A 25,405-nucleotide genomic window follows, 5' to 3' on the forward strand; every position below is an offset into this window, starting at 1 on the left:
ATTCTCCAAAGCACCTGAAGGCAAGACAAGAAGCCATGGAGTGGAGACTATCCACGGAGAGAAGCAACCCACAATTAAGGAGAAATTTCCTGACAGTGAGAACAATTAATCAGTGGAACAACTTGCCTCCAGAACTTGAGAATGCTCCAAAACTGGAAGTTTTTAAGAAGTTGGACAACCATTTGTCTGAAATGGTACAGGGTTTCCTTCCTGAGCAGGAAGTTGAGCAGAAGACCTCCAAGGTCCCTTCCAACTCTGTTTTTCTGTGAAGGGCATCACTTTTCTGGTTCTTCTGCTTTTTCAAAGCTGCTCCACCTACTTACAACTCCTCCTGTCATTATCTGCAGCACTTGTGACATAATTCCCAATCAATTGAAAAATGCATCGGGATGCATCTCATTGTGCTGCAAAGATTTGGGAATTCAACGCTACGCTAAACACGCCGGATTTACCCACACCTTTCCCATGCCACCCTTTGTGTTGAAACTCTTCCAACAGCTGTTGCCAAGTTGTGTGAAGCAATTTAGTTTGCTCATGCTTAAGATAACAGAATGATCAAGATTAGAACAATTAACCAGTGGAACAACTTGACCCCGGAAGTTGTGAATTCTCCAACACTGGAAGTTTTTAAGAAGAGATTGGACAATGATTTGTGTGACATGGTATATAGGGTTTCCTGCTGAAGCAGGGGGTTGGACTAGAAGACCTCCAAAGTCCCTTCCAACTCTTCTCTTCTCTTCTCTTCTCTTCTCTTCTCTTCTCTTCTCTTCTCTTCTCTTCTCCTCTCCTCTCCTCTCCTCTCCTCTCCTCTACTCTACTCTACTCTACTCTACTCTACTCTACTCTACTCTCACCTAAATGAGATATCCACATCAAACACCAACTCTTTCCATAATTCCTCCCCTTCATTCTCTTTAATGCTAAATTTAGTGGAAAGAATATAGTAGTAGAGTTGACTTACAACTCTAATGGAGCCCCAAATTTTCATCGCTCAACAGGACCGTTGTTAAGTGAGCTGTGTCCCATTCTACAACCTTTTTGCTGCAGTTGTGAATCACAACAGCTGTTTAGTGACTCATGCAGTTATTAAATGAACCTGCAACCTCTACATTGAGGTTGCTTGTCAAAAACCAGCTGGGAGGGTTGCAAATGAAGATGACATGAACCTGGACAGTGTTACTGTCAGAAATACATGCCAGTTGCTGAGGGGGCCTGGATTTTAATCACGTGACCGTAAGAATGCTGCAACGGTCATACAAATGTGAGAACCAGTACAGGTAGTTCTCAGCGGTTTGCATAGTGACCGTTCAAAATTATAATGGCACTGAAATAAGTGACTTACGACCATTTTTCACGCTGATGACTCTTGCAGCATCCCCCTGGTCACGTGTCTATGGAGATTCTCAGCCATCCAGGTCACGGTAATCCCAAAGATGCTTTTTTCGAGAGGCAACTGGACTTCCTGGTTTTTCTTTGAAGACGTTTCACTTCTCATCCAAGATGCTTTTTCAGCTCTGAAGAGCTCTGAAGAACTGAAGACGCTTCTTGGATAACAAGCAAAACGTCTTCAAAGAAAAACCAGGAAGTCCAGTTGCCTGTCGAAAAAAAACACCTTTGGGCCAATCATGGTCATGTGATTTACATCAGATACTTGACAACTGACTCACATTAATGACCAGTTTGCAGTGTCCTGGGATCACATGACCCCCTTTTGCCACCTTTCAACAAGCCAAGTCAATGGGGAAACCAGATTCATTTAACAACCGTGTGACTAATTTAGCAACTGCAGTGATTCCCTTAACAAACGTGGCTGTCAACTCGCAAAGCATCCCTGGACTGCTCTTGAGTTGCCATAGCCCAGGGTGGATGGGAAACTGGTGAAACAGCATGGCAGCCAAAGACAGATGCACATCCCATGCTTATCTCTTTCAAGGCTGTATCCCAGGGTTACCTATAGCAGCTGGAGAGGAGTGATCTCTACAACCCGTGAAATTGCTTTGTTGGCTAATGTGATTGATGACACACCCTGGGGGAGAGGGGAAACGGTCATAATCGGGGCATAAATAATGTAGGGTCAGAGCTGGCTTCACTTGGGAATGTGCAGACATGAAGCTCCTAATAAATAACTGGATTTCTTTTGAAGCTTGGCTCGAGACTCATGATTTAATTAGGGCATCGGTCGGAACCCTGACAGTGGCAAGAAAAGAGACATAACATGGGGCAAAACTCCCTTTTCCCACGTCTCATTTAGCAACATGCATTCTGGGCTCAGTTGTGGTCGTACGTTGAGGACTCCCTGTAATAAGTCACTTTTTTTTTTTGTAACTTTGAACAGTCACTAAATAAATGGTTGTAATTTGAGGACTACATAAAGGAAGGGACCTCTAATGAAAACCACTTCACATCCTTACTCTCATCCAGGTGGGTGATGAGTCAGGGTTCCAACCCATTTTCAAATTTTGACTCAATGCAAGGCAGGTGAAACTCCACAGTTTCCTACAGCTGAGAGCTGGGATGCTCGCAGAAGCTGGGATGACAACCTTTTGGGCCCTCAAATGAATTATGCAAATATAAAATTTGTTAGCTTGTTAGTTTCAATAACAGTGCTTTCATGATCAAAGATAAGATTTGATTTTATCAGTCCAGGGAAGCTGTGGCAAAATGTGCATAGACTGGATGGATATTTCCCAACGATGCGAATAGGTGTGAAATTTTACTGTACATCCCAGTTCCGTTTAGCTTTAGCAACAATGAGTACAAAAGGAATGACCTAATGCCTAATAGTAAGTATCAGCTGGGATGAAATGGGGAGGGGCTTTCACAGGAACATGGAATAATAAAATTGGAAGGGAACTTGGAAGAAAAGCAGGCGGACCCAGACTGAATTTCCCTAAGTAGGAGAAACTTTGCAGAGTCTCCGGCTTTTTTTTAACTTCTTGGTCCTGCTCTGAGACATCACTTGCTCCCTGTTTGCACAACTCTCCCAGACCTGATTGATATAAGTTGGGCAGTTTAACCTGGGAAGCCAGTCCTTGTAGAGACCGTTGCAGAAGCAGATCGTTGGCCTAAGGCCATTAGAGTTTAGTTTAAGTTTATTTTATTTGTCAAGCATATATAAGATAACAGGTAAAAGTATAAACATAATTTGAATACATGAAAAGAGTAAGTAAAATGGAATATTAGGACAGGGACGGTAGGCACGCTGGTGCACTTATGCACACCCCTTACAGACCTCTTAGGAATGGGGTGAAGTCAATAGTAGATAGTTTAAGGTTAAAGTTTTGGGGGTTTGGGGAAGAAACCACAGAGTCAGGTAGTGCATTCCAGGCATTGACCACTCTGTTACTGAAGTCGTATTTTCTGCAATCAAGTTTGGAGCGGTTTACCTTGAGTTTGTATCTATTATAAGAGCCTTGGTGGTGCAGTGAACTAAACTACTGCTGTTAAAGTAGTACTTAGCTGCCAGCTGCCTGCAATTACTGTGAGTTCAATTCTCACCAGGCTCAAGGTTGACTCAGCCTTCCATCCTTTCGAGGTAGGTAAAATGAGGACCCAGTTTGTGGGAGCAATAAGCTGATTTTGTATAAAATAGAACACCGCTCAGGGAGGCCCAAAAAAACCCTACTAAGCAGGTATATACAAAAGTATGAAGGCTATTGCTTAACGCATTGTAAGCCGCCCTGAGTCTCCAGAGAAGGGCGGCATATATAAATCGAATTAATAAATAAATAATAAATGAATAAATTATTTGCTCGTGTATTGTTGTGGTTGAAGCTGAAGTAGTCATTGATAGGAAGGACATTGTGGCAGATAATTTTATCTACTATGCTTAGGTCAGACTGAAGTCAGCGTAGTTCTAAGTTGTCTAAGCCCAAAATTTGGAGTCTGGTGGCATAAGGTATTTTATTGAGGTTAGAAGAATGGAGGACTCTTGTAAAATATCTCTGGACTCTCTCAATTGTATAAATGTCCGATATGCAGTGCAGGTTCCAGACAGATGAGCTGTATTCAAGAATTGGTCTAGCAAATGTTTTGTATGTTTTTTAATCTGAATTAGTGGGTTCTGCAAACCATAGTAATTTTGCTTGGTTAAACTCTAGACTAGTGAAATGAAGGACCAGGGGTGCCATGATGGCAGTGTTCCAGAATTGGAGGTACTGCCACAAAGAAAAGGGGAGGTCAACCTCTTCTCCAAAGCACCTGAAGGCAGAACAAGAAGCAATGGATGGAAACTAATCAAGGAGAGAAGCAACCTGGAATTAAGGAGAAACTCCCTAACAGTGAGGACAGTTAACCAGTGGAACGACTTGCCACCAGAAGTTCTGGGTGCGCCAACACTGGAGGTTTTTAAGGAGAGATTGGACAGTCAATTGTCCAGAATGGCATAGGATCTCCTGCTTGAACGGGCGGTTGGACTAGGAGACCTCTAAGATCCCTTCCAAGTGTGTTATTCTGTAAATCTAAGTAAAGTGATCAGTGGTGGGTTTCAATTTTTTTTACTACCGGTTCTGTGGGTGTGGCTTGGTAGGCATGGCATGGCTTGGTGGGTGTGGCTTGGTGGGTGTGGCAGGGGAAGGATATTGTAAAATCTCCATTCCAATCCCACTCCAGGAGAAGGATACTGCAAAATCCCCATTTCCTTCCGATCAGCTGGGACTTGAGAGGCCAAGAATATAGATGGGAGCGGGGCCAATCAGAATTTTTACTACCGGTTCTCCAAATACTCAAAATTTCTGCTACTGGTTCTCCAGAACCCCACCTCCGAAACTGATGGATTTTGATAGTACGAGTTGTGATTCTTTACTCGTCTTAGTTAGATAGTGCTCAGCTCTGTTGCAATGAAGAAAGGTTTGTGAGATAGAGCTCCCCGGTTAGCAAAAACACCTGAAAAACACCACTTTGTTGTGAGGGTATGTATAACGGTGTGTTTTTGCATGCTGTTTCTTTATGCACAGAAATGTAGTGTAGTCCTTATTAACACTTAACACTTTATTTAAAAGTCGGTAGAGATTCTCAGTCTTCCAGGTCATGGTTGTCCCAAAGGTGCTTTTTCAGGAGGCAATTGGACTTGGATTTTCATCCTTTGGAACCAGAAGCACCACTCAGGTGACCCTGAGGACACAGATAAACCTCCAACTGCCTCAACAACCCTCTAAAACAGGGGTGTCAAACTCAATTTCATTGAGGGCCGCATCAGGGTTTTGTTTGACCTTGGGGAGGGGGGGCAGGAGGGCAGGGTGGGCATGGCCAGCTCAACGTCACTCGTGTCAGGGGCGCCTGTGGTGTCCTTTGCTCTGCTAGCAAAAACAGGCTCCTGAGCTCCATTTTCGGCTGCAACGGCCTCCTGTAACCCTCTGCCAGCAAAAATGGAGCTTGGGACTCTGTTTTCGATGGCAGAGGCACCACGGGCCGGTCCTTCGCTATTTCCAGGGTGGCCCTGCAGGCCGGATCCAGCCCCCGGGACTTGAGTTTGACACCTCTGCTCTAAAAGGATGCAAATGACCAGCTGTCTGCAAGGAATACAAATACTTCCATTCCCCATTATCCCGACTATCCTGTCAGAGCTGAAGACGTTTCTTGGATGAGCAGGTAGAAGCCATGCAAAGGTGGGATTCAAATTTTATAATTAGCAGTTCTGTGGGCGTGGCTTGGTGGGCGTGGCTTGGTGGGCATGGAAGGGGAATAATGCTGTAAAATCTCCATTCCCTCCCCACTCCAGGGGAAGGTTACTGCAAAATCCCCATTTCCTCCCGATCAGCTGGGACTCAGGAGGCAGAGAATAGATGGGAGCGGGGCCAGTCAGAGGTGGTATTTACCAGTTCTCCAAACTACTCAAAATTTCCGCTACCGGTTTGCCAGAACTGGTCAGAACCTGTTGAAACCCACCTCGGAAGCCATGGCTAAGAGAGCCTTACACACCTTCAGCTGATGTACCACTTGCATCCATTCTTGGAATGGGAGACTCTGCTCCCTATGCCCTTGTAATTTCTGATTTAGGCTACTGTAACACGCTCTATATAGGGCTGCCCCTGAAGAGTATTTGGAAACTTCAATTGGTGCAGAATGTGGCTGCACAGGTAGTAACTTGCAAGTTGGAAGGAGTACAATCGTATTGTGCGATGGATCACTATTCTCCTACTGGAGAATAGTTTCACATATTATTCCATTTGATGCCGGTCATTAACAAAACAATAATTTAACTTAATGCAACAGCTAATTAGACTTAACATGGCCCTAAAGGCATGTGAATGCTAAGCGGGATGTAATATTAATAATGTATTCCTAATGCTCTTGCATAATGGTAGGAACAGGGTGGAGAGTGAAAGTCTACATCTACAAATAGCAAGAGCACTTAGATTTATATACTGCTTCACAGTGCTTTACAGCCGTCTCTAAGTGGTTTACAGAGTCAGCCTCTTGCCCCCAACAATCTAGGTCCTCATTTTACCCATCTCGGAAGGAGGGAAGGCTGAGTCAACCTTGAGCCTGGTGAGATTCGAACTGCCAAATTGGAGGCAGCTAGCAGTCAGCAGAAGTAGCCTGCAGTACCGCATTCTAACCACTGTGTCACCACGGCTCATATTGCTCAAATAGGAATAGATTTCCTCATAGATTAGTAGTCCTGACATTAAGGCTTTCCTTTTGCAGAATAACCTGAACTGATTCTACAGAATATTTAGCTGTACGGACATATCCTTTTTGAAATATTCTGATTGGAAAGGGCTTTTGATGATGAGTAGATTAGTTTGGGGACAGTGGAAGAAAATAATGGGATAACAACTGAATATATCAATAATATGATGTGGGTCATTTGAGAAATCCACTCCTGGGCTGGCAAGTTGCATATATACATTTTAGAATAAAATAGAAAAACAGAGTTGGAAGGGATCTTGGAGGTCTTCTAGTCCAACCCTCTGCTTAGGCAGGAAACTCTACACCACTTCAGACAAATGGTTATCCAATATTTTCTTAAAAACTTCCAGTGTTGGAACATTCACAACTTCTGCAGGCAAGTTGTTCCACTGATTAATTGTTCTAACTATCAGGAAATTTCTCCTTAGTTCTAAGTTGCTTCTCTCCTTGATTAGTTTTCACCGGGGTGAAATCCAGCAGGTTCTGACAGGTTCTGGAGAACTGGTAGAAGAAATTTTGAGCAGTTCAGAGAACTGGCAAATACCACCTCTGGTTGGCCCCAGAGTGGGGTGGGAATGGAGTGGGGTGCGAATGGAGTGGGGTGGGAATGGAGATTTTGCAGTATCCTTCCCCTGCCATGCCCACCAAGCCACACCCACAGAACCGGTAGTAAAAAAAATTGGATTTCACCACTGGTTTCTACCCATTGCTTCTTGTCCTGCCCTCAGGTGCTTTGGAGAATAGCTTGACTCCCTCTTTTTTGTGGCAGCCCCTTCTGACAAGCAAACTAGAAGGAGCCTTGGTGGAGCAGAGGACTAAAGCATTGTTAAAGTAGTACTTAGCTGCCAGCTGCCTGCAATTACTACAAGTTCAAATCTCACCAGGCTCAAGGTTGACTCAACCTTCCATTCTTCCGAAGTAGGTAAAATGAGGACCCGGATTGTGGGGGCAATAAGCTGACTTTGTATAAAAAAGAACACCACTGGGGGGGCGGGGAAGCCCTACTAAGCAGGTATATACAAAAGTATGAAGGCTATTGCTTAATGCATTGTAAGCCACCCTGAGTCTCCAGAGAAGGGCGGCATATAAATCAAACCAATAAATAAATAAACTCAATGGGGAAGCCAGATTGACTGAACAAGCCCGTTACTAACTGAACCACTGCAGTTATTCACTTAAACACTGTGGCAAGAAAAGTTGTAAAATGGGGCAAAACTCTTTCACCTCTAGAAACAGAAACATCGGGCTCAAATGTGATCGTAAGTTGAGGACCACCCGTATGAAGGGGCGGGGGGGGGGGGACAAAGTGACTCACGATTTGGCCAACTCCATCGGTTGAAGCAATATTTCTCAAACTTGGCGACTTTAAAATGGGACGGACAGAATGCGTAGACTTCAACAGCATGGCTGAAATCCACACACCTTAAAGTTTCTCAAGGTTGAAGATTTGTAAGAAGCACACAGAGGGCTAGGAAGATTGGGGAAGCTCCAGGTGTTACTGGACTACAATTGTGGCACCCCTCTCTGTGAGCTATAGTTGCCTGGAGTTCTTCATGCTCTGAAGATTGGCAAGTCTTAGTAAGACCACACCTACAGTACTGCATCCAGTTTTGGTCACCACATTATAAAAAGGATGTTGAGACTCTGGAAAGAGTGCAGAGAAGAGCAACCAGGATGATGAGGGAACGGAGGCTAAAAGATATGATGAACGGTTGCAGGAACTGGGCATGGCTAGTCTAGTGAAGAGAAGGACCAGGGGAGACAGGATAGCAGTCTTCCAATATTTGAGGGGCTGCCACAGAGAGCAAGGGATCAAGCTATTTTCCAAAGCATCTGAAGGCCAGACAAGGAATAAAGGATGGAAACTGAACAAGCCGAAGAGGTTGTAAAAAAAATGTTTTTAAAAGCCTCTGACGATTCCAGCTGAGCTGCGTGATCATCAGAGGCTTTTTTTTTTTTTTACTTTTAAAAGCATTTTTTTGCCCGAAGAAAAAATGCTTTTAAAAGTAAAAAAAAAAAAAAAAGCCTTTGAATGATCGCGTGGCTCAGCTGGGCATGGGGGAGGGGGGACAGGGATTTTTGCTACTGGTTCTCCGAACCACCCACCGCCATCACTACCGGATCAGGCAATCCGGTCCAAACTGGGAGCATTTCACCCCTGCACTGGACTGCCATCTGTGTATGGTCTCCTGCTTGGGTGGGGGGTTGGACTAGATGACCTACAAAGTCCCTTCCAGTCCTGTTATTCTATCTACCATCCCTTGGCTGGCTAGAAAGGTAGAACCAGGCAGTGGTTTGGGCCATGGAAATCTCCCAGGGAGCAATTTTTTAAAAAAAGAAGAAGAATCCTCACCTGGGAAGGCTTTTTTGTGCGCTGTCGGAAAAAATTTTCAAGGGTGGGATTATCCTGCGGTTTGATCCGCCTCACATCCTTTATGCCCAAGTAGTCAGCCAGAGGAAGAGCCATGTATCTGAAAGACAATTTAAAAAGGAAGTTTGTAAAAGGTAATGATTTCGATATGAGGCTAGCTATACGATAGCGCAGGAAAACGAAGTGCTCCCTGCTTGGGCTGAAGGAAAGGTTTTCCTGTATTCATGGTTGCAACCCGTTTGCTTTGTCTCGTGGGGAATTGTGGAGCACTCGTTCATCATTTGTGTTGCATCATTTCTTCATTTGCACAGCTTGGTTAGTCCATGTTCCAGGACAGAGGAGTCTTCCTGCAATTGGGCATCTTCTAAAGGGTTTAAGACAGTGATGGGATTCAGCCGGTTCTCTCCAGATCAGGTGAATTGGTAGCGGCAACTGCGGGAGACTCTGCCCACTCGCCCGGACAAAAGGTGGTATTCAGCCGGTTCTGATCGGTTCTGGAGAACTGGTAGCGGAAATTTTGAGTAGTTTGGAGAACCGGCAAGGAAGGAAGCCCTTAAGACAGTGTTGGCGAAGCTTTTCGGCACTGAGTGCCGAAACGGGAGCCCGCACGTGGGGGAACACCAGAAACCGGAAGAGCAGTTCGCCAGTAGGCATGTGCACGCCAGGAAGCTGAGCTTCTGGTTTCCAGCATACACATGCACACCAGTTCCCCTGGTTATCCGGTTTGTGACGCACATGCACACCGGAACCCGGAAGAGCAACGGGCAACGGCTGGCATGCCCAGAAAGATCGCTCTTTGTGCCACTTCCAGCACGCGTGCCATAGGTTCATCATCATGGCCTTAAGATATTTCATAGCATTGAAAATCAAATATGTGGGGGTGGGGAGGAATGAATTTTTGGAGCAGAAAAAAAGAGTACTTTTTTTTTTAAAAAAAAGAGAGAGATTTTTTTTATACCTTTCAACAAAGAATCTGATAACCAACATCACAAAGGCATATGGAATTGTGGCAAATAATTGTCGTGGCTTGGGAAAGATGTATCCATTGTGATCTTCCAAATCCGCCCACGTGCAATTAGCAGGCATCCAGATGTTCTCCCACCAAAACCAGCTGTATGCGGTTTGTATTATCTGATGCATTGTTAAGTGGGCTGAAAAGAAGTGGAAAAAGCAAATTAATTTCATGTACGGGTTAAAAATGAACACTGCTTACATGGAACCAAACAAACCTTAGCTGAACTGGAGGCTTGGAGATTAAACCATATGAAGAACGGTTGCAGATTTTGGGTCTGGCTAGTCTAAAGAAAAGAAGAATTGGGGTAACGTGATAGCAGTATTTCAGTATTTGAGGGACTGCCACAAAGAAGAGGGGGTCAAATTATTCTCCAAAGCACTAGAGGCCAGGACAAGAAACAATGGTTGGAAACTGATCAAAGAGAGAAACAACCTGGAATTAAGGGGAAACTTCTTAACAGTATGGACAATTAACCAGTGGAACAGCTTGCCTCCAGAAATCGTGGGTGCTCCATCACTGGAGGTTTTTAAGAGGAGTCTAGAAAGTCACTTATCTGAAATAGTATAGGTTCTCCAGTTTGAGCAGGGGGCTGGACTAAAAGACCTCCAAGGTCCCTTCCAGTTCTACTCTACTCTACTCTACTCTACTCCTACCCAGTCTACTCTACTCTACTCTACCCAGTCTACTCTACTCTACTCTACTCTACTCTACTCTACTCTACTCTACTCTACTCTACTCTACTCCTACCCAGTCTACTCTACTCTACTCTACCCAGTCTACTCTACTCTACTCTACTCTACTCCTACCCAGTCTACTCTACTCTACTCTACCCAGTCTACTCTACTCTACTCTACTCTACTCTACTCTACCCAGTCTACTCTACTCTTCTCTTCTCTACTCTACTCTACTCTACTCTACTCTACTCTATAACTTCTATAACTTACACACATTGAGAGAATCTCAGTGGGTGACCTTCAGGGCTGGGACCCTGAAAGCTCTAAGCAATTCTTGAATGACAATTGCCACACCATGACTCCTGTTTCAGGTTCTTGGCTGGTGCCAATTGAAACCCTGCTGGGCATATTTAAATTCTCTCCATGTGTCAAGAACATAGGGAAAAGATTTCCCTTTCTAAGAAAAAAAAAATCAGTCTAAGACATTATTACTTTTCCCTCTTGGCTCTTTCAATATGCAGTGTAGCATCAGTTAATTGTTCAACTGTTTATGGAGATTCTATTTATCGTATGGCCATTGACATTCAGATCATATTATGATTTAAAAGAACACAGATAAAAATATAAAATATGAAAATAAAATCTAAAATGTTATAAAGGAATGTCTAGATTACAAAATATAATTTTTGCTTCATTTGTCGCAGCCAGGAAATCAAATTTATGGAGAAAAGCTCATTAAACAGCTTTAGGGGTTCATGGAAAGATTAGAAAATGCCGACAAAGTGCTTATTTGTTCTTTTGAGATACGTGGGAGTATTTATAGCTCTACCACAAATACTTAAATACTAACAATAAAAAGAAAAGAGAAATGCATATCTCCATGTAACAGCCTGAAGTCTCTTCTTTTTACAACACTTATATAGCCAACAATATAGTTGTTTATATTATACAATATAGTTGTTAACAATATAGTAAGGGACGTGGTGGCTCAGGGCTAAGATGCTGAACTTGTCAATTGAAAGGTCAGCAGTTCGAATCCCTAGTGCAGCATAACTGGGTAAGCTCCCATTACTTGTCCCAGCTTCTGCCAACCTAGCAGTTCGAAAGCACATAAAAAACAAATGCAAGTAGAAAAATAAGGACCACCTTTGGTAGGAAGGTAACAGCGTTCTATGCGCCTTTGGCGTTTAGTCATGCCGACCACATGACCACGGAGACATCTTCGGACAGCGCTGGCTCTTTGGCTTTGAAACGGAGATGAGCACCCCACCACTGTACAAAACCACTATCCTAAGTAACAGGTGGCATTTACCTCCGACGAGGATAGCCAGAATGTTCAAGAACAAATCGGAGAAGTGCTGGAAATGCCATCAGACCCCAGGATCTTATTACCATATGTGGTGGACATGCGTAGAAGCAAAGAGATTTTGGACTAAGATACACACATGGTTGGAAAAAACGTCAAAGAGACATATTGACCTTAAACCAGAGATATTTTTATTAGGGATCTTACCAGAGATATTTAATAAAGAATTACAATATTTAATTGTGAATATTTTAACAGGGGCTAGAATTGTATTTGCAAAAAACTGGAAAGGAGAGAAGATGATTACTGATGAAGAAATTATCAAGAAAATGTTGGATTGTGCCAAAATGAGTAGATTGACATTTGAAATAAGAGAACAGGAAGATAAACAATATTATTTGATATGGGAGCTATTTTATCATTGGATAGATAATAAAGCATGGAGATGAAACATTATATAAATATTTATATTTAATAATTTTAAATTTTTAATTGATGTTTGTCTTGTGTTTTTAAATAGGCTGTACACCGCCCTGAGTCCTTCAGGAGAAGGGCGGTATAGAAATAAAATTATACTTATACTTATATATGAAATGAAATTTGGATAAAATGTTTAAGCTAGGGTTGCCAGGTCTGCTTCCAAAAAATAGCGGACCAGTGGGGGGGTGGGGGTGGGGGTTAAGTAGTAAAAAATAATAATAAAAATTACAATTATATATTTTCTTACAAACATTTTAACACGTATTAAAATAATCACTTCAAAACTTTACTTAAAATTCAAAACATCAAATATATTATAATAATATGTAAAATATTAAATTACAATTTAATTTCATCATAAAGCTTTTGAATAAAAAAAATGTCCACTATTTTGTGAAAAAAAATAGTGAACATAATGTGAAAAAAGCGGACTGTCCGCTCAAATAGTGGACACCTGGCAACATTAGTTTAAGCACTTGTTTTTTTGTTAGAGGTAAGAATATCTGTCATATAATGAGAGTTTGAAATTTTCGAGAGCACGAAATGATTTTCACCGATCAAAATACTGTCTGTAAGTGTCTGGAAGGTTGATGTTTTTATGTTGTTTTTGTTTTATGCCTCTTCATTTTTTTTTTCTGCTTTTGAAATATTATGTTTAGCAACAATAAAAAAGAAAAACTTTTGTAAAAAAAAAATAACAACCAAACCACTATCCTAAGTAAACAGTGGTTGGGTGACTAGAACTAGAGAGAATGGTCCCTATTTCAAGATCAGAAATCACATCATTGAAAGTTCTAAGAAATTCATACAAAAATATACCAAATAACTTTTATAAGAATGAATGGAGTCAATTATTATTTTTTTTAAAAAAAATCACAATCCTGACAATTGTGACTCTGTGTCTTTAAATTGCAGCTTAGAACAACATTTTACTGCTTATCAATAAAACTGAATTTTATTCAATTTTGCAAAGATTTATATACTGTATATATATTTTAAAGGCTTCTATCCACCACATCGGAGGCAGCTCTTTAGAAGATGTCATTTAAGGATGAGATTTTTTTAAAATAAAAAAAGATGTTAGCCTTGTCTTGCACAATTGCTGTGTGGGAGTCTGTTAGTAACTGAAGCAAAATAAACGAATGAAATCCAGCCATAATCATAAGAAACAATTTACAGCAGGGTTGATTCACCAGAAAGAAAACCCAGAATTAATAAGATAATATCTTTTCTAGGTTACCAAAAGTAAACTTGAGAACCTCAGAACACTCCATCAGACATGATATTAATCTTTTTAGAAAACAAAAACTAGAGCAGGGGATGGAGAAGAAGCAAGAAAAACCGAAATCATCTCAGACTTTTCAGTCACTTGATCTACCATTCAAAATCAATCCCAGATAAGAGACTGAAGACGAAAGGCAGGAGATCCTGACAGACCTTCTGGGAACCTGCTCACACTTTGTATTCTGGCAGAAAGAAAATGGTGGATGTACACCACTCAAAATTCAGACGCTGGGCAACTGACTCATCTTTATGATGGCTGCAGTGCCCTGGGGTCATTTGTGACTTTCTGATAAGCAAAGTCAGAACGGGGGAGCCAGATTCACTTACGTTAGTCAGCGTTACTAATTTAATAATTGCAGTGATTCACTTAACAAGTGTAGCCAGAAAATGGAGCAAAACAACTCTCTTAGCAACAGAAATTTTGGGTTCAACTGTGGTCATAAGACGAGGACCAAGGGTGAAATCCAGCAGGTTCTGACAGGTTCTGGAGAACAGGTAGAGGAAATTTTGAGTAGTTCAGAGAACCAGCAAATACCACCTCTGGCTGGTCCCAGAGTGGGGTGGGAATGGAGATTTTGCAGTATCCTTCCCCTGGAGTGGGGTGGAAATGGAGATTTTGCAGTATCCTTCCTCTGCCATGCCCACCAAGCCACGCCCACAGAACCAGTAGTAAAAAAAAATGAATTTCATCACTGACGAGGACTATCTGTAGCATGGACCGTCAAAATGCTCTGAATAGAATAGAATAGAATGGAATGGAATGGAATGGAATGGAATGGAATGGAATAGAATAGAATAGAATAGAATAGAATAGAATAGAATAGAATAGAATAGAATAGAATAGAATTTTTTATTGGCCAAGTGTGATTGGACACACAAGGAATTTGTCTTTGGTGCATATGCTCTCAATGTACATAAAAAGACAAGATACATTCATCAAGAATCATAAGGTACAACACTTAATGATAGTCATAGGGTACAAATAAGCAATCAGGAAACAATATCAATATAAACCGTAAGGATACGAGCAACAAAGGTACAGTCATACAGTCATAAGTGGAAGGAGATAGGTGATAGGAATAATGAGAAGATTAATTGTAGTGCAGACTTAGTAAATAGTTTGACAGTGTTGAGGGAATTATTTGTTAAATGCTCTTAAACTATTATTAAAAATGCCTTTTTTAATTAAAAAAAAATGCATTGAACACCATCCTTTTCCTGTCAAATAGAAACCAAAGGATAAGATCACATGAAGTATTAGTGTCACTTTACAGAACCCTAGTAAGGCCACACCTGGAGTACTGCAACCAATTTTAGTCACCGTACTACAAGAAGGATGTTGAGAGTTTGGAAAAAGTTCAAAGAAGAGCAACTAAGATGATCAGAGGCCTGGAGACTAAACCATATGAAGAATGGCTGCAGGATTTGGGCTTGGCGTAGAGAAAAGAAGAACTAGGGGGGACATGATAGCAGTATTCCAATAGTTGAGGGGCTGCCACAAAGAAGAGGGGGTCAATTTATTTTCCAAAGCACCAGAAGGCAAGACAAGAAACAATGATTGGAAACTAAACAAAGAGAGAAGCAACCTGGAATTCAGGAGAAACTTCCCAACAGTGAGGACAATTAACCAGTGGAACAGCTTGCCACCAGAAATCATAGGCGCTCCATCACTGGAGGTTTTTAAGAAGAGACTGGATGGCCACTTGCCTGAGATGGTATAGGTTCTCCTGCTTGAGCAGGGGGCTGGACTAGAAGACCTCCAAGGTCCCTTCCAGCTCTATTCTATTCTATTCATAATCTGACTATCACTGTGTGGACTGTGATAGAATTGTGGTAGTAGAATATAAACATACCAAAATCACTGGTCCTACTGAAAAGTAAGAGGATCACAGTAGTGGATTACTAGGATGGATGCTGGGGTGATAATAGGATCCTGGAAGTGCTTTCCAAGCTCTAAGATCACATCTACCTAATATTTTTTTTAAAAAGTATGTATCTATTTATGGTCCAGGACCAAGGTACAGAATTTGCAAAATACAGCACGCTATTAATACACATATAAGTAACTATAGTACAAAATCTAAAATTAACTTTTACTGAACTCACAATAAATTGTAATGTTTTCACAAAGCTTGCTTGTTCTCCGGAGAACAATGATCAACCAAAAAAAAAGAAGAAGAAGACTGAATTCACTCAAATGACTTTTTTTTTTAGTATAAAATGATTTTATTTGCTCATCCTTGTGGGTATTTGTCAACTTAGGTGTATACAGGTAGTCCTCAACTTGCCACAGTTCATTTAGTGACAGAAGTTACAATGACTGTTTTTCACACTTATGACCACTGCAGCATTCCCAGAATCACGTGCGGTGTCCCAGGGTCATGTGATCCCTTTTTGTGACCTTCTGACAAGCAAAGTCAATGGGGAAGCCAGATTCACTTAACAACCGTGTGACTAATTTAGCATCTGCAGTGATTCAGTTAACAAAAGTGACCAGGAAAGTCGTAAAATGGAGCAAAACTCATTTTCTCACTTAGGAATGTAATTTTGGGGCTCAGTTGTAGTTATAAGTCAAGGACTACCTGTACACAACTGAGTAGGAATGTGCTTGTCCATTTAACAGAAGTTTATGACAGCTATAAATTACATTTCTTTTCCTTCCTTCCTTCCTTCCTTCCTTCCTTCCTTCCTTCCTTCCTTCCTTCCTTCCTTCCTTCCTTCCTTCCTTCCTTCTTTCTTTCTTTCTTTCTTTCTTTCTTTCTTTCTTTCTTTCTTTCTTTCTTTCTGGAATAAGGACTTCTCTTTGAAGATTTTATTGGATTATTTAAAATTATTGTTTATAATAGCCACTCATCTTCCAACCAACTCTTGGGTGGTTCCCAGACTTCAAAATGAATCAAAAACGTCAGTTCTTACCAAATACAGAGATCTGTGGGTTGATTGGGACACCTAGATTTACAGATATAACAAAGAACACAACTGGTTTGTTTAGTTTCTTCATGTGAAGTTGTGATGTTGCTATTTATCTCTCAAACCCTAAAGGTTCCAGCATCTAATTCCCTGCACATTCTAAAGTTTTCTTTACAATTTCTCCTTCCAACGGAATTTTATCTGCTTTCCAGTTTTGTGCAAACACAATTCTAGCCGCTGTTATTATATGAATAATCAGATAATACAAACATGCTTAGAGGGAACGTTGCAGCAACATATAGAGTTAAAACCAGAGATATTCCAGCATCTAATTCCCTATGGAATTTACTACCGGGCAAACCGGTAGTAAAAAAAAAAGCTACCGGTTCCTCCGGACCGATATTTCCGACGATCAGCTGTGCCACGCGATTTAAAATCGCTAGAAAGCAGGAAATCCTGCTTTCTAGTGAATCTAAATCACGCGGCACAGCTGATTCCCCCTCACTGCTCTACTTACCTTCCCAACCTTCCTTTTGTGCATGTCCATGAACGCAGCGCGTGTTTGGCATACAGCGTGCATGCACAGACAGCGAATTGGTGGCAAACCGGTTCAGATTTCACCACCGCTTTGTTCCCATGTTTATGTTTTGAAAGCATCAATGAAAGCCTTGGCAACAAAGAGGCTCTCTTTTTTGATGATGAAATATTCATCAAGAAAAGTGATGGCCAGTAGTGGGTTCCTCTTATCTTCGCTCCCGGTTCAGAATCGGGAGCACGCGGACATGCATGGCACTTCTGCGCATGCGCAGAGTGTCCTTGATGACCTCTGGACAGGTGGGCTGAGCCTCCTGCCGCCGCCTGAACCCAGGGCGAACCGATAGAAACCCACCACTGGTGATGGTTTAATGCCAAACGTATAATATTTTCAGTTGGATTTATTTAGGGATGTCTTTAAGTTATTTTTAATGGTTTTTATCCATTCCAGGTAGTCCTTGCCTTACAGCCGTTCGTTTAGTGAATATTTGAAGTTACAATAGTACTGAAAAAAAGTGACTTATGACCATTTTTGCAGCATCCCCCCGGGTCATGTAATCTAAATTTGGACGCTTGGCAACTGACATGTACTTATGACAGTTGCAATCAGTGGTGGGATTCAGCCAGTTCGCACCTATTCGGGAGAACTGGTTGTTAACTTTCTAAGCAGTTCGGAGAACCGGTTGTTGGAAGAAATCTTATTTTGGTTTTTTTTCACTTTACAGGGCTAATCCTGTAAGGAATTACAACATTCTGGTGTTGTTTCTAGCCTAATCTTTATTGCCCTGCTTACAGAAACTGCCTCTCTGGTTAACCGCTATTACATTGTAACAGCTAAGGCGAAGTGCCTATCGATGTGAGTGACGTCGAGTTGGCCACACCCACACGGTCACATGACCACTGAGCCATGCCTACCCAGATGGTCATTAGGGCAGAAAACCGGTTGTTAAATTATTTGAATCCCACCACAGGTTGCAATGTTCCGGGGTTACATGATCAGCTTTGGTGAATCCTGACAAGCAAATTCAACAAGGAAGCCAGATTCACTTAACAACCATGTTAGTAACTTAAACACGGCAGTGATTCACTTAACAACAGTGGCAAGAAAGGTCGTAAAATGGGGCAAAATTCACATGACAACTATCTTGCCAAACAACAGAAATGTTGGGATCAATTGTGATCGTAAATTGAGGATGCACCTATAATATGTGCTCCCATTCATTCATTCATTTTCTGATACCAAATTGTTCCAGGACCACTATATACACAATTGATGCAAGGTTTATTTATCATACATGCTATAGTGTTGACACTGCAAACATAAAAACATAAAAAGTGAAATAATTGACCACATGCTTTAAGGAAGCACTGGCCCCTCAACTGCCATGAAATTGTTACACCTTATCATAGTGAACTACAAATAAAGAACCCAATTTAGACCTGGGTATCACGTAAATTTGGTGTGTGTGTGTGTGTGGCTGTGGCTTAGCAGTTAACAATGTTGAGCTTGTCAGCTGACAGGTTTGAGATCCAAGCACTGCCCAACAGGTTGAGCTCCCGTTCTTTGCTGCAGCTCCTGTCCCCTAGCAGTTCGAAAGCATGCAAATGCGAGTAGATAAATAGGTACCACTTTGGTAGGAAAGTAACCACTTATAGTCATGCCAGCCGCATGACCACAGGAGTGTCTTTGGACAATGCTGGTTCCCTCGGCTAAGAAACAGAGATGAGTATCTCCCCCGAGAGTCTGACACAACCGGGCAGGAGAAACCTTTATCTTTATCCCTAAATCCAGCCTGTGCATTTCGTTTGTGGTTGAGCGTGTTGAGCAAATCTAGTAACCCAACAAATCCAATGTTGGATTGAGCAAAAAAATGGTAAGTCATGAGTTTCCATGGGGGAACATGGGGACATGTTTTGCCTCAAAAAACCCAGCATCCCAGAGCAGCAGGATTAACTGGTCCTATTCATAAGGCAGAAGCAACTTCAGCAGTTATGCTGTCATGTGTTTTGCATCAACGTAGTAACTTACTGGTTGAAAATGAGCAGGTCTTTAACTTCAGAGAAACAAGAAACTAAACCAGTTTCAGTGTTTATCCTGAAGAAGAACGCAAGGTAACAGAAGTTGCAGCAACTAGAATAAGGAGTGTTGAATTATGTCGCATGAAATGAATAAGAAATGCAATTTATTATCATAAATTATATAGTGCAACTTCGTAACATCTGCCTTGGTGTTTTCCCGAGCCCTGATTTCCTAAATTGGTGCTCTAAATTCAATATTAATCTTTCTTCTGTAACTTTACTAACTTAGACCTGGAATGATTGCTGAACGTCATCAAATCTTTTTTTTGTTGTTGTTTTGTTTTAATTTATATGCCGCCCTTCTCCGGAGACTCAGGGCGGCTTACAATGTGTTAAGCAATAGCCTTCATACTTTTGTATATTTATACAAAGTCAGCTTATTGCCCCCACAAACCGGGTCCTCATTTCACCTACCTTTGAAAGAATGGAAGGTTGAGTCAACCATGAGCCTGGCGAGATTCAAATTTACTAATTGCAGACAGTTGGAGTTAAATTACAATGCATTAGTCTGCTGAGCTATCCAGACTCTTCTAATCTAATTTTAAGATTATCCCAGAATACCGAGTTACTTTTATGTAGCAAGTTCATTCGCAGGTAGTAATTGCCCCCTTGGAAAATTTCCTGAAGTCATACAAGAGCTAATCCGGTTAAAAAGCGTAGTACTTTACTCTTTCGTTTTTAATGTCTTTGTGAAGAGAGGTGTAGTTTCCTTACTCATCCACTCTAGAGGACTGATTGGTTTTAATCGCTTAGGAGGTGGCAGGCATGAAATGTTAAACAGATGAACAGGTCCCCAAAGATTGATAAGGAGAGGTACAATGGCTGTGTTATGCAAAAAAACTAGTGTATCTGGAAAGGTAACCTCCTGGAGTGGAGATGTTAAGGCAGAGTTTCGAAAGTGTAGTCAGGAAACTTATACAGAAAGTTATAGTGCAAAGAATGTTCTTTCTGCACCAACTCAGGAAGCTCAAACTACCCAAGGAGCTGCTGATCCAGTTCTACAGAGGAATGGTTGAGTCTGTCATCTGCACCTCCGTAACTGTCTAGTTTGGTCCTGCAACCCAACCTGTGTCTCTGAAGACACAGACTTCAGAGGATAATTAGAACTGCAGAAAAAAACAATTACTACCAACTGCCTTCCACTGAGGACCTATATACTGCACGAGTCAAAAAGAGGGCTGTGAAAATATCTACAGACCCCTCGCATCCTGGACATAAACTGTTTCAACTTCTACCCTCAGAACGCCGCTATAGAGCACTGCACACCAGAACAACTAGACACAAGAACAGTTTTTTCTGAACGCCATCACTCTGCTAAACAAATAATTCCCTCAACACTGTCAAACTATTTACTAAGTCTACATTACTATTAATCCTCTCATTTCCACCACCCATCTCCTTCCACTTATGACTGTATGACTATAACTTTGTCGCTTGTATCCTTATGATTTGTATGATTGTTTCCTAGTATGATTTGATTGCTTATTTGTACTCTATGGCTATCATTAAGTGTTGTACCTTATGATTCTTGATGAATGTATCTTTTCCTTTTATGTACACTGAGAGTTTATGCATACAAAGACAAATTCCTTGTGTGTCCAATCACACTTGGCCAATAAAGAATTCTGTTCTGTTCTGTTCTGTTCTGCTGTTCTACAGAAAGTTCTACAAACCACAAGAAGTAACTACAAGGGGATGCAAATGCTTAAACATTTGCATGTAACCAACCACTCATGTGGTCAGAGTGTTAAAGCAAGCACAGGTAAGGAATCTCACCTGTGTTAGGGAACAAAAGATGCAACTCAGAAGGAAGGAGAATCCAGTTTCATTGTTTACTTCACAAAGTTATGCTACTATACTACAGTAGGAAAGCTAGGTTTAAATTCTTTTCTCCCAAAAGAATTTATGCTAGAAGACTGCTCTATATTTATGGAGAACTTTTTAAGGGAGGTAGTTGAGTTCTCTCTGCCCAATCTTCCTTTTGGGTAAGGTGATAGGAGGACATTGTTTTAAATTCAGAATTGCCTTCCCTTTTTTAACATTTGTGTTTTGTTTTTGTTCCTTCCAGTCAATTTTTAATTCCACAGCTTTTTTTTAAATTTGTGATTGCCTGGACTAACCCCTGCAGTTTTCTTGGCAACTTTAGGAAGTGGTTTGCCATTGCCAGTTTCCTAGGGCTGAGAGAGAGTGACTGGCCCAAAGTTACTCAGCCAGTTTTCTTCCTAAGGTGGGTCTGGAACTTACCTTCTCCCATTTTCTGACCTGATATCTTAACCACATTAAACTGGCTCTATGCGGTTAATAAGGGATGTGGTGGCTCAGTAGCTAAGACACTGAGCTTGTCGATCGAAAGGTCAGCAGTTCAGCAGTACAGCAGTTCGAATCCCTAGTGCTGCGTAACTATGGGTGAGCTCCTGTTACTTGTCCCAGCTTCTGCCAACCTAGCAATTCGAAAGCACGTAAAAAATGCAAGTAGAAAAATAGGGACCACCTTTGGTGGGAAGGTGACAGCGTTCCGTGCACCTTCGGCATTTATTCATGCCGGCAACATGACCACGGAGACGTCTTTGGACAGCGCTGACTCTTCGGCTTTGAAACAGAGATGAGCACCTCCCTGTAGAGTCAGGAACGACTAGCACATATGTGCGAGGGGAACCTTTACCTTTATGCGGTTACTGCTAGCAACATTTGAAGATTCCCCTTTAGGTTGCTTAGGTGACTTCCATATCACTCCCAAATATACTTACATTATTTATTGAGCCTACTTACATCACAATGAGAATTGTAATATACGCCCTTAGAAGACTTCACTAGAATAGAATACAGGATAACGGAGTTGAAAGGGACTTTGGAGGTCTTCTAGTCTAACCCCCGTTCAAACAGGAAACCCTGTATCATTCAGGACACAAATTTAATGCAAATAATACAGGTCCAAACCATAGATTTCTTTAGTAAGAAGAGGGGTGGAGGGGATGCATGATCTACCATGCAGATCATGTATACTTCGTGCTTAAATACTGAAACATGAAATTCCAGGATTTCAAAGCACAGATTCACTTCAGTCAGCAGTTCGGCCATGCAGTTTAAATACTGTATCAAAGCAACAGGCATTCTGCACTTCTATTAAAGTTCTAAAGTTGAGACTTCCCGGCGGTTGCAACATAATTCAAATTGCAGAATTAGTGCAACCTTCATTTCCCTTGCAAATTCATTCTGCCCAAAGGAAGACACCACGTTAGCAGTGTCTACAACCTGCATAGGCATATATACAATGCCAACAAGTCTGCAGGTTGTAACAGAAACTGGGGAAAAAAAACCAAACAAACCATTTAAAAAAAAATTTTTTTTTTTTGCTAAATTTAGGGTCCAATCTACTTGTCTGGCTTGGAGTCACAAACATAACTCTGTAGAATCCAAACACAGAACCCAGGACAAATAATCAAGCCTCATTGCGGTGAGTTATTAGGAGTGCAGCCAAGAAATTAAAAGATGCTTGCTCCTGGGGAGGAAAGCTATGGCAAATCTAGACAGCATACTAAAAAGCAGAGACATCACCCTGCCAACAAAAGTGCGTACAGTCAAGGCTATGGTGTTCCCAGTTGCAATATATGGCTGTGAAAGTTGGACCATAAGGAAGGCTGAGCGCCAAAGAATGGAGGCCTTTGAACTATGGTGCTGGAGAAGACTCCTGCGAGCTGGGGGGGGGGTGGCAAAGCGGTGGCAGCAGCAGGCAGTCCCGGAACTCCCAGAGACTTTTCCTGCACGGCTTTTGCCACTGCAGGCATCAGTGACACAGGAGCAGCGGAGGGGCGTCCCGGAAATCTCCTTGGCCAGGTCCACTTGCCCGCCTTCCTCCCCCACCACCGCCTCATTGTTTAGGATGCTTACCTTCCACGCCTGGTCCACAGTCCAGAAGGCAAGCTGACTGTTATTTTCGGCAGCCCCCAGCCAGCCGCAACTGCTGGAAAGCAGCAGGCAAAAAAGCCTCCGAAAAGGCTTCTTTGGTAGTCGCTTTCTCTGCAGGCCGCCAAAACATACCGGCAGAAAAAGCTGCTGCTGTTGCCGTCATGTCCTCACACATGTGCATCCCATTGGACTTGCAAGGCAATGGGATGCGCGTGCGTCAAGAACATGGCGGCAACAAGCATGGCAGCCGGGGCAAGCGACTGGCGACTGGGGGAACCGGTTCGGGGGCGTGGCCAACTGGCCACCATTACCGGTTCTGTGACCTTGGCCAAATTTTCGCCAACGGTTTGCATGAATCGGTGTGAACCGGGAGCAACCCACCACTGCCTGCAAGGTCCCTTCCAATTCTGTTAATATCTGTATCTACTGTAAAGGCTCTTCTCCAAAAGAATACTGGAAAAATGCACCCTTGTAGACAAAGAGATGCACTCCTATTTAAAACCTTTTAGACAGGAGGAGAAAATGACGCACACACTTATATTCATAAGTAATAACATAATAGATTTCATGTTACTTCTGTCCTTCTGTTAGCAACAGAGAACAATGGTCTTAGTTAGAAGAAATATCTTCATCTTGAGATCCAGGAGTTGCTATGGAAATGTTCACAGTGGCCACAGGTTACCGTGAGCGACAAGGACATATTCTTTATGTCTTACATTTGTCTGTTCAACAGTCCCATTCAAGTGAAAACTGATGTCTCCCCACAACTGAAAAAGCTGTAGGCTGGGCTGGGGAACCATGGTCCTTTTATGACTTGTGGACTTCAACCAGGGGTGGGCTGCTGGGGGTTCACAGGGGTTCGGGAGAACCTCTAGCTAAGATTCTGTGCAGTTCGGAGAACTCCCAAATCCCACTCATGGCTGGCCCCTCCCACCCCACCCCTCCCAGGAGTCCCCATGCAGCCCATTTTGGATGCAGGAAAGTGCAGGGCACATGCAGAGGCTTGGGGAGGATGAAAAACAGACCTACCGGAAGTTCAGGAAGGCTGGAAACGGGCCCGTTTCCAGCCTCCAGAGGGCCTCCGGAGCCCAGAGGGAGGCTGTTTTTGCCCTCCCGAAGGCTTGAGGAAAGCCTCCAGAGCTTAGGAGAGCAAAAACGCCCCCCTCCACCATGGTGCAGGGGGCCGACTAGGCCACGCCTACCATGGCCATGCCCACCCAGCAACCGGGCAGAGAACCCTTTGCTAAAATTGTCGAAGCCCACCCCTGACTTCAACTCCCGGAGTTGAAGTCCACAAGTCATAAAAGGGCCAAGGTCCCTCACCCCTGCTGTAGGCCAATATTTCTCAACCTTGAACAACTTTAAGGAGTGAGGTCTTCCAAACTAACCCAGAATTCTCCAGTCAGCCATGGAGGCTGTGAATATCTGAGAGCTGGAGGAGTCCACACTTCTTCAGGTTCCTACGGTAGAGAAACATTGTTCTAGGCAGTTTTTTCTCATGGTGCTTAGAAGAGACAGGAAGTCTCCACCGGTTTGGAGGTGACAGGATTCTCTGCATGATATTGCTTATGTATGAGAGCTGAGTCTTGTTTATTTCTGATTCGTGTGCAGTATCCGTTAATTTGCCATCAAGCCTGCTAAGTAATCACTCTAGTGAAACGGGCCCTTGATTTCCCCACGATGGAATTCCTGCTTCATTTTATTGGTCAGCTCCTGGGCTTTTAAAGGGAAAGATGGATTGGAGATTTTACAGCTCTTTCTCACTGGAACTGGTTTTTTCCTTCCTTCCTTCCTTTTCTTTTGCATAGAACCAGGTGTGGAATTAGGATATGGATAAGAAGGTGGAAGCAAGTTATTCTATTTTCCTTTTTCATGGACTGAGATTTGGATTGCTGCTGGGTCTACAGCAGTATGTAACTGTAACAGGAACAAAGTTGGACGGGACCTTGGAGGTCATCTAGTCCAACCCCCTGCTCACGCAGGAGACCTATACTAGGGATTCAAACCGCCAAACTGCCGACCTTTCTGATCGACAAGCTCAGCGTCTTATCCACTGAGCCACCTAGCCAGGTAGTACAGTGAGGTTTGCTCTTTGTCCTTGGAGTTTCAAGGTCTGAGGATTCAGTTGGAACCATTTTCAACACTGACTGCTCTTTAGAAGGCCAGATTCTGAAGATGAAACTCAAATACATTGGCCACTTAATGAGAAGGAA

The 25,405-nt window shown here is 42.4% G+C and overlaps 1 protein-coding gene across 4 annotated transcripts in view; it reads right to left on the reverse strand.

The window, feature by feature from the left end:
- Positions 1–25,405, reverse strand: part of CERS3 (ceramide synthase 3) — a 75,712-nt gene that overhangs the window by 26,090 nt on the left and 24,217 nt on the right. For 3 of the 4 annotated variants that reach the window (XM_087878324.1, XM_060694795.2, XM_060694797.2), the window contains exons 2-3: positions 9,963–10,155; positions 8,987–9,104 (exon numbers count right to left, since the gene is read on the reverse strand). In XM_087878324.1, the coding sequence (XP_087734450.1) occupies positions 8,987–9,104; positions 9,963–10,144 (300 nt within the window). In that variant the 5' untranslated portion in view covers positions 10,145–10,155. Of the gene's footprint in view, positions 1–8,986; positions 9,105–9,962; positions 10,156–10,233; positions 10,287–25,405 lie in introns of those variants that run through there. The other variant, XM_060694796.2, reaches the window with a different exon arrangement.

Source organism: Pantherophis guttatus, chromosome 13 (genome assembly GCF_059756535.1).
Source record: "Pantherophis guttatus breed Tessera chromosome 13, ASM5975653v1, whole genome shotgun sequence".
Lineage (NCBI taxonomy): Eukaryota > Metazoa > Chordata > Lepidosauria > Squamata > Colubridae > Pantherophis > Pantherophis guttatus.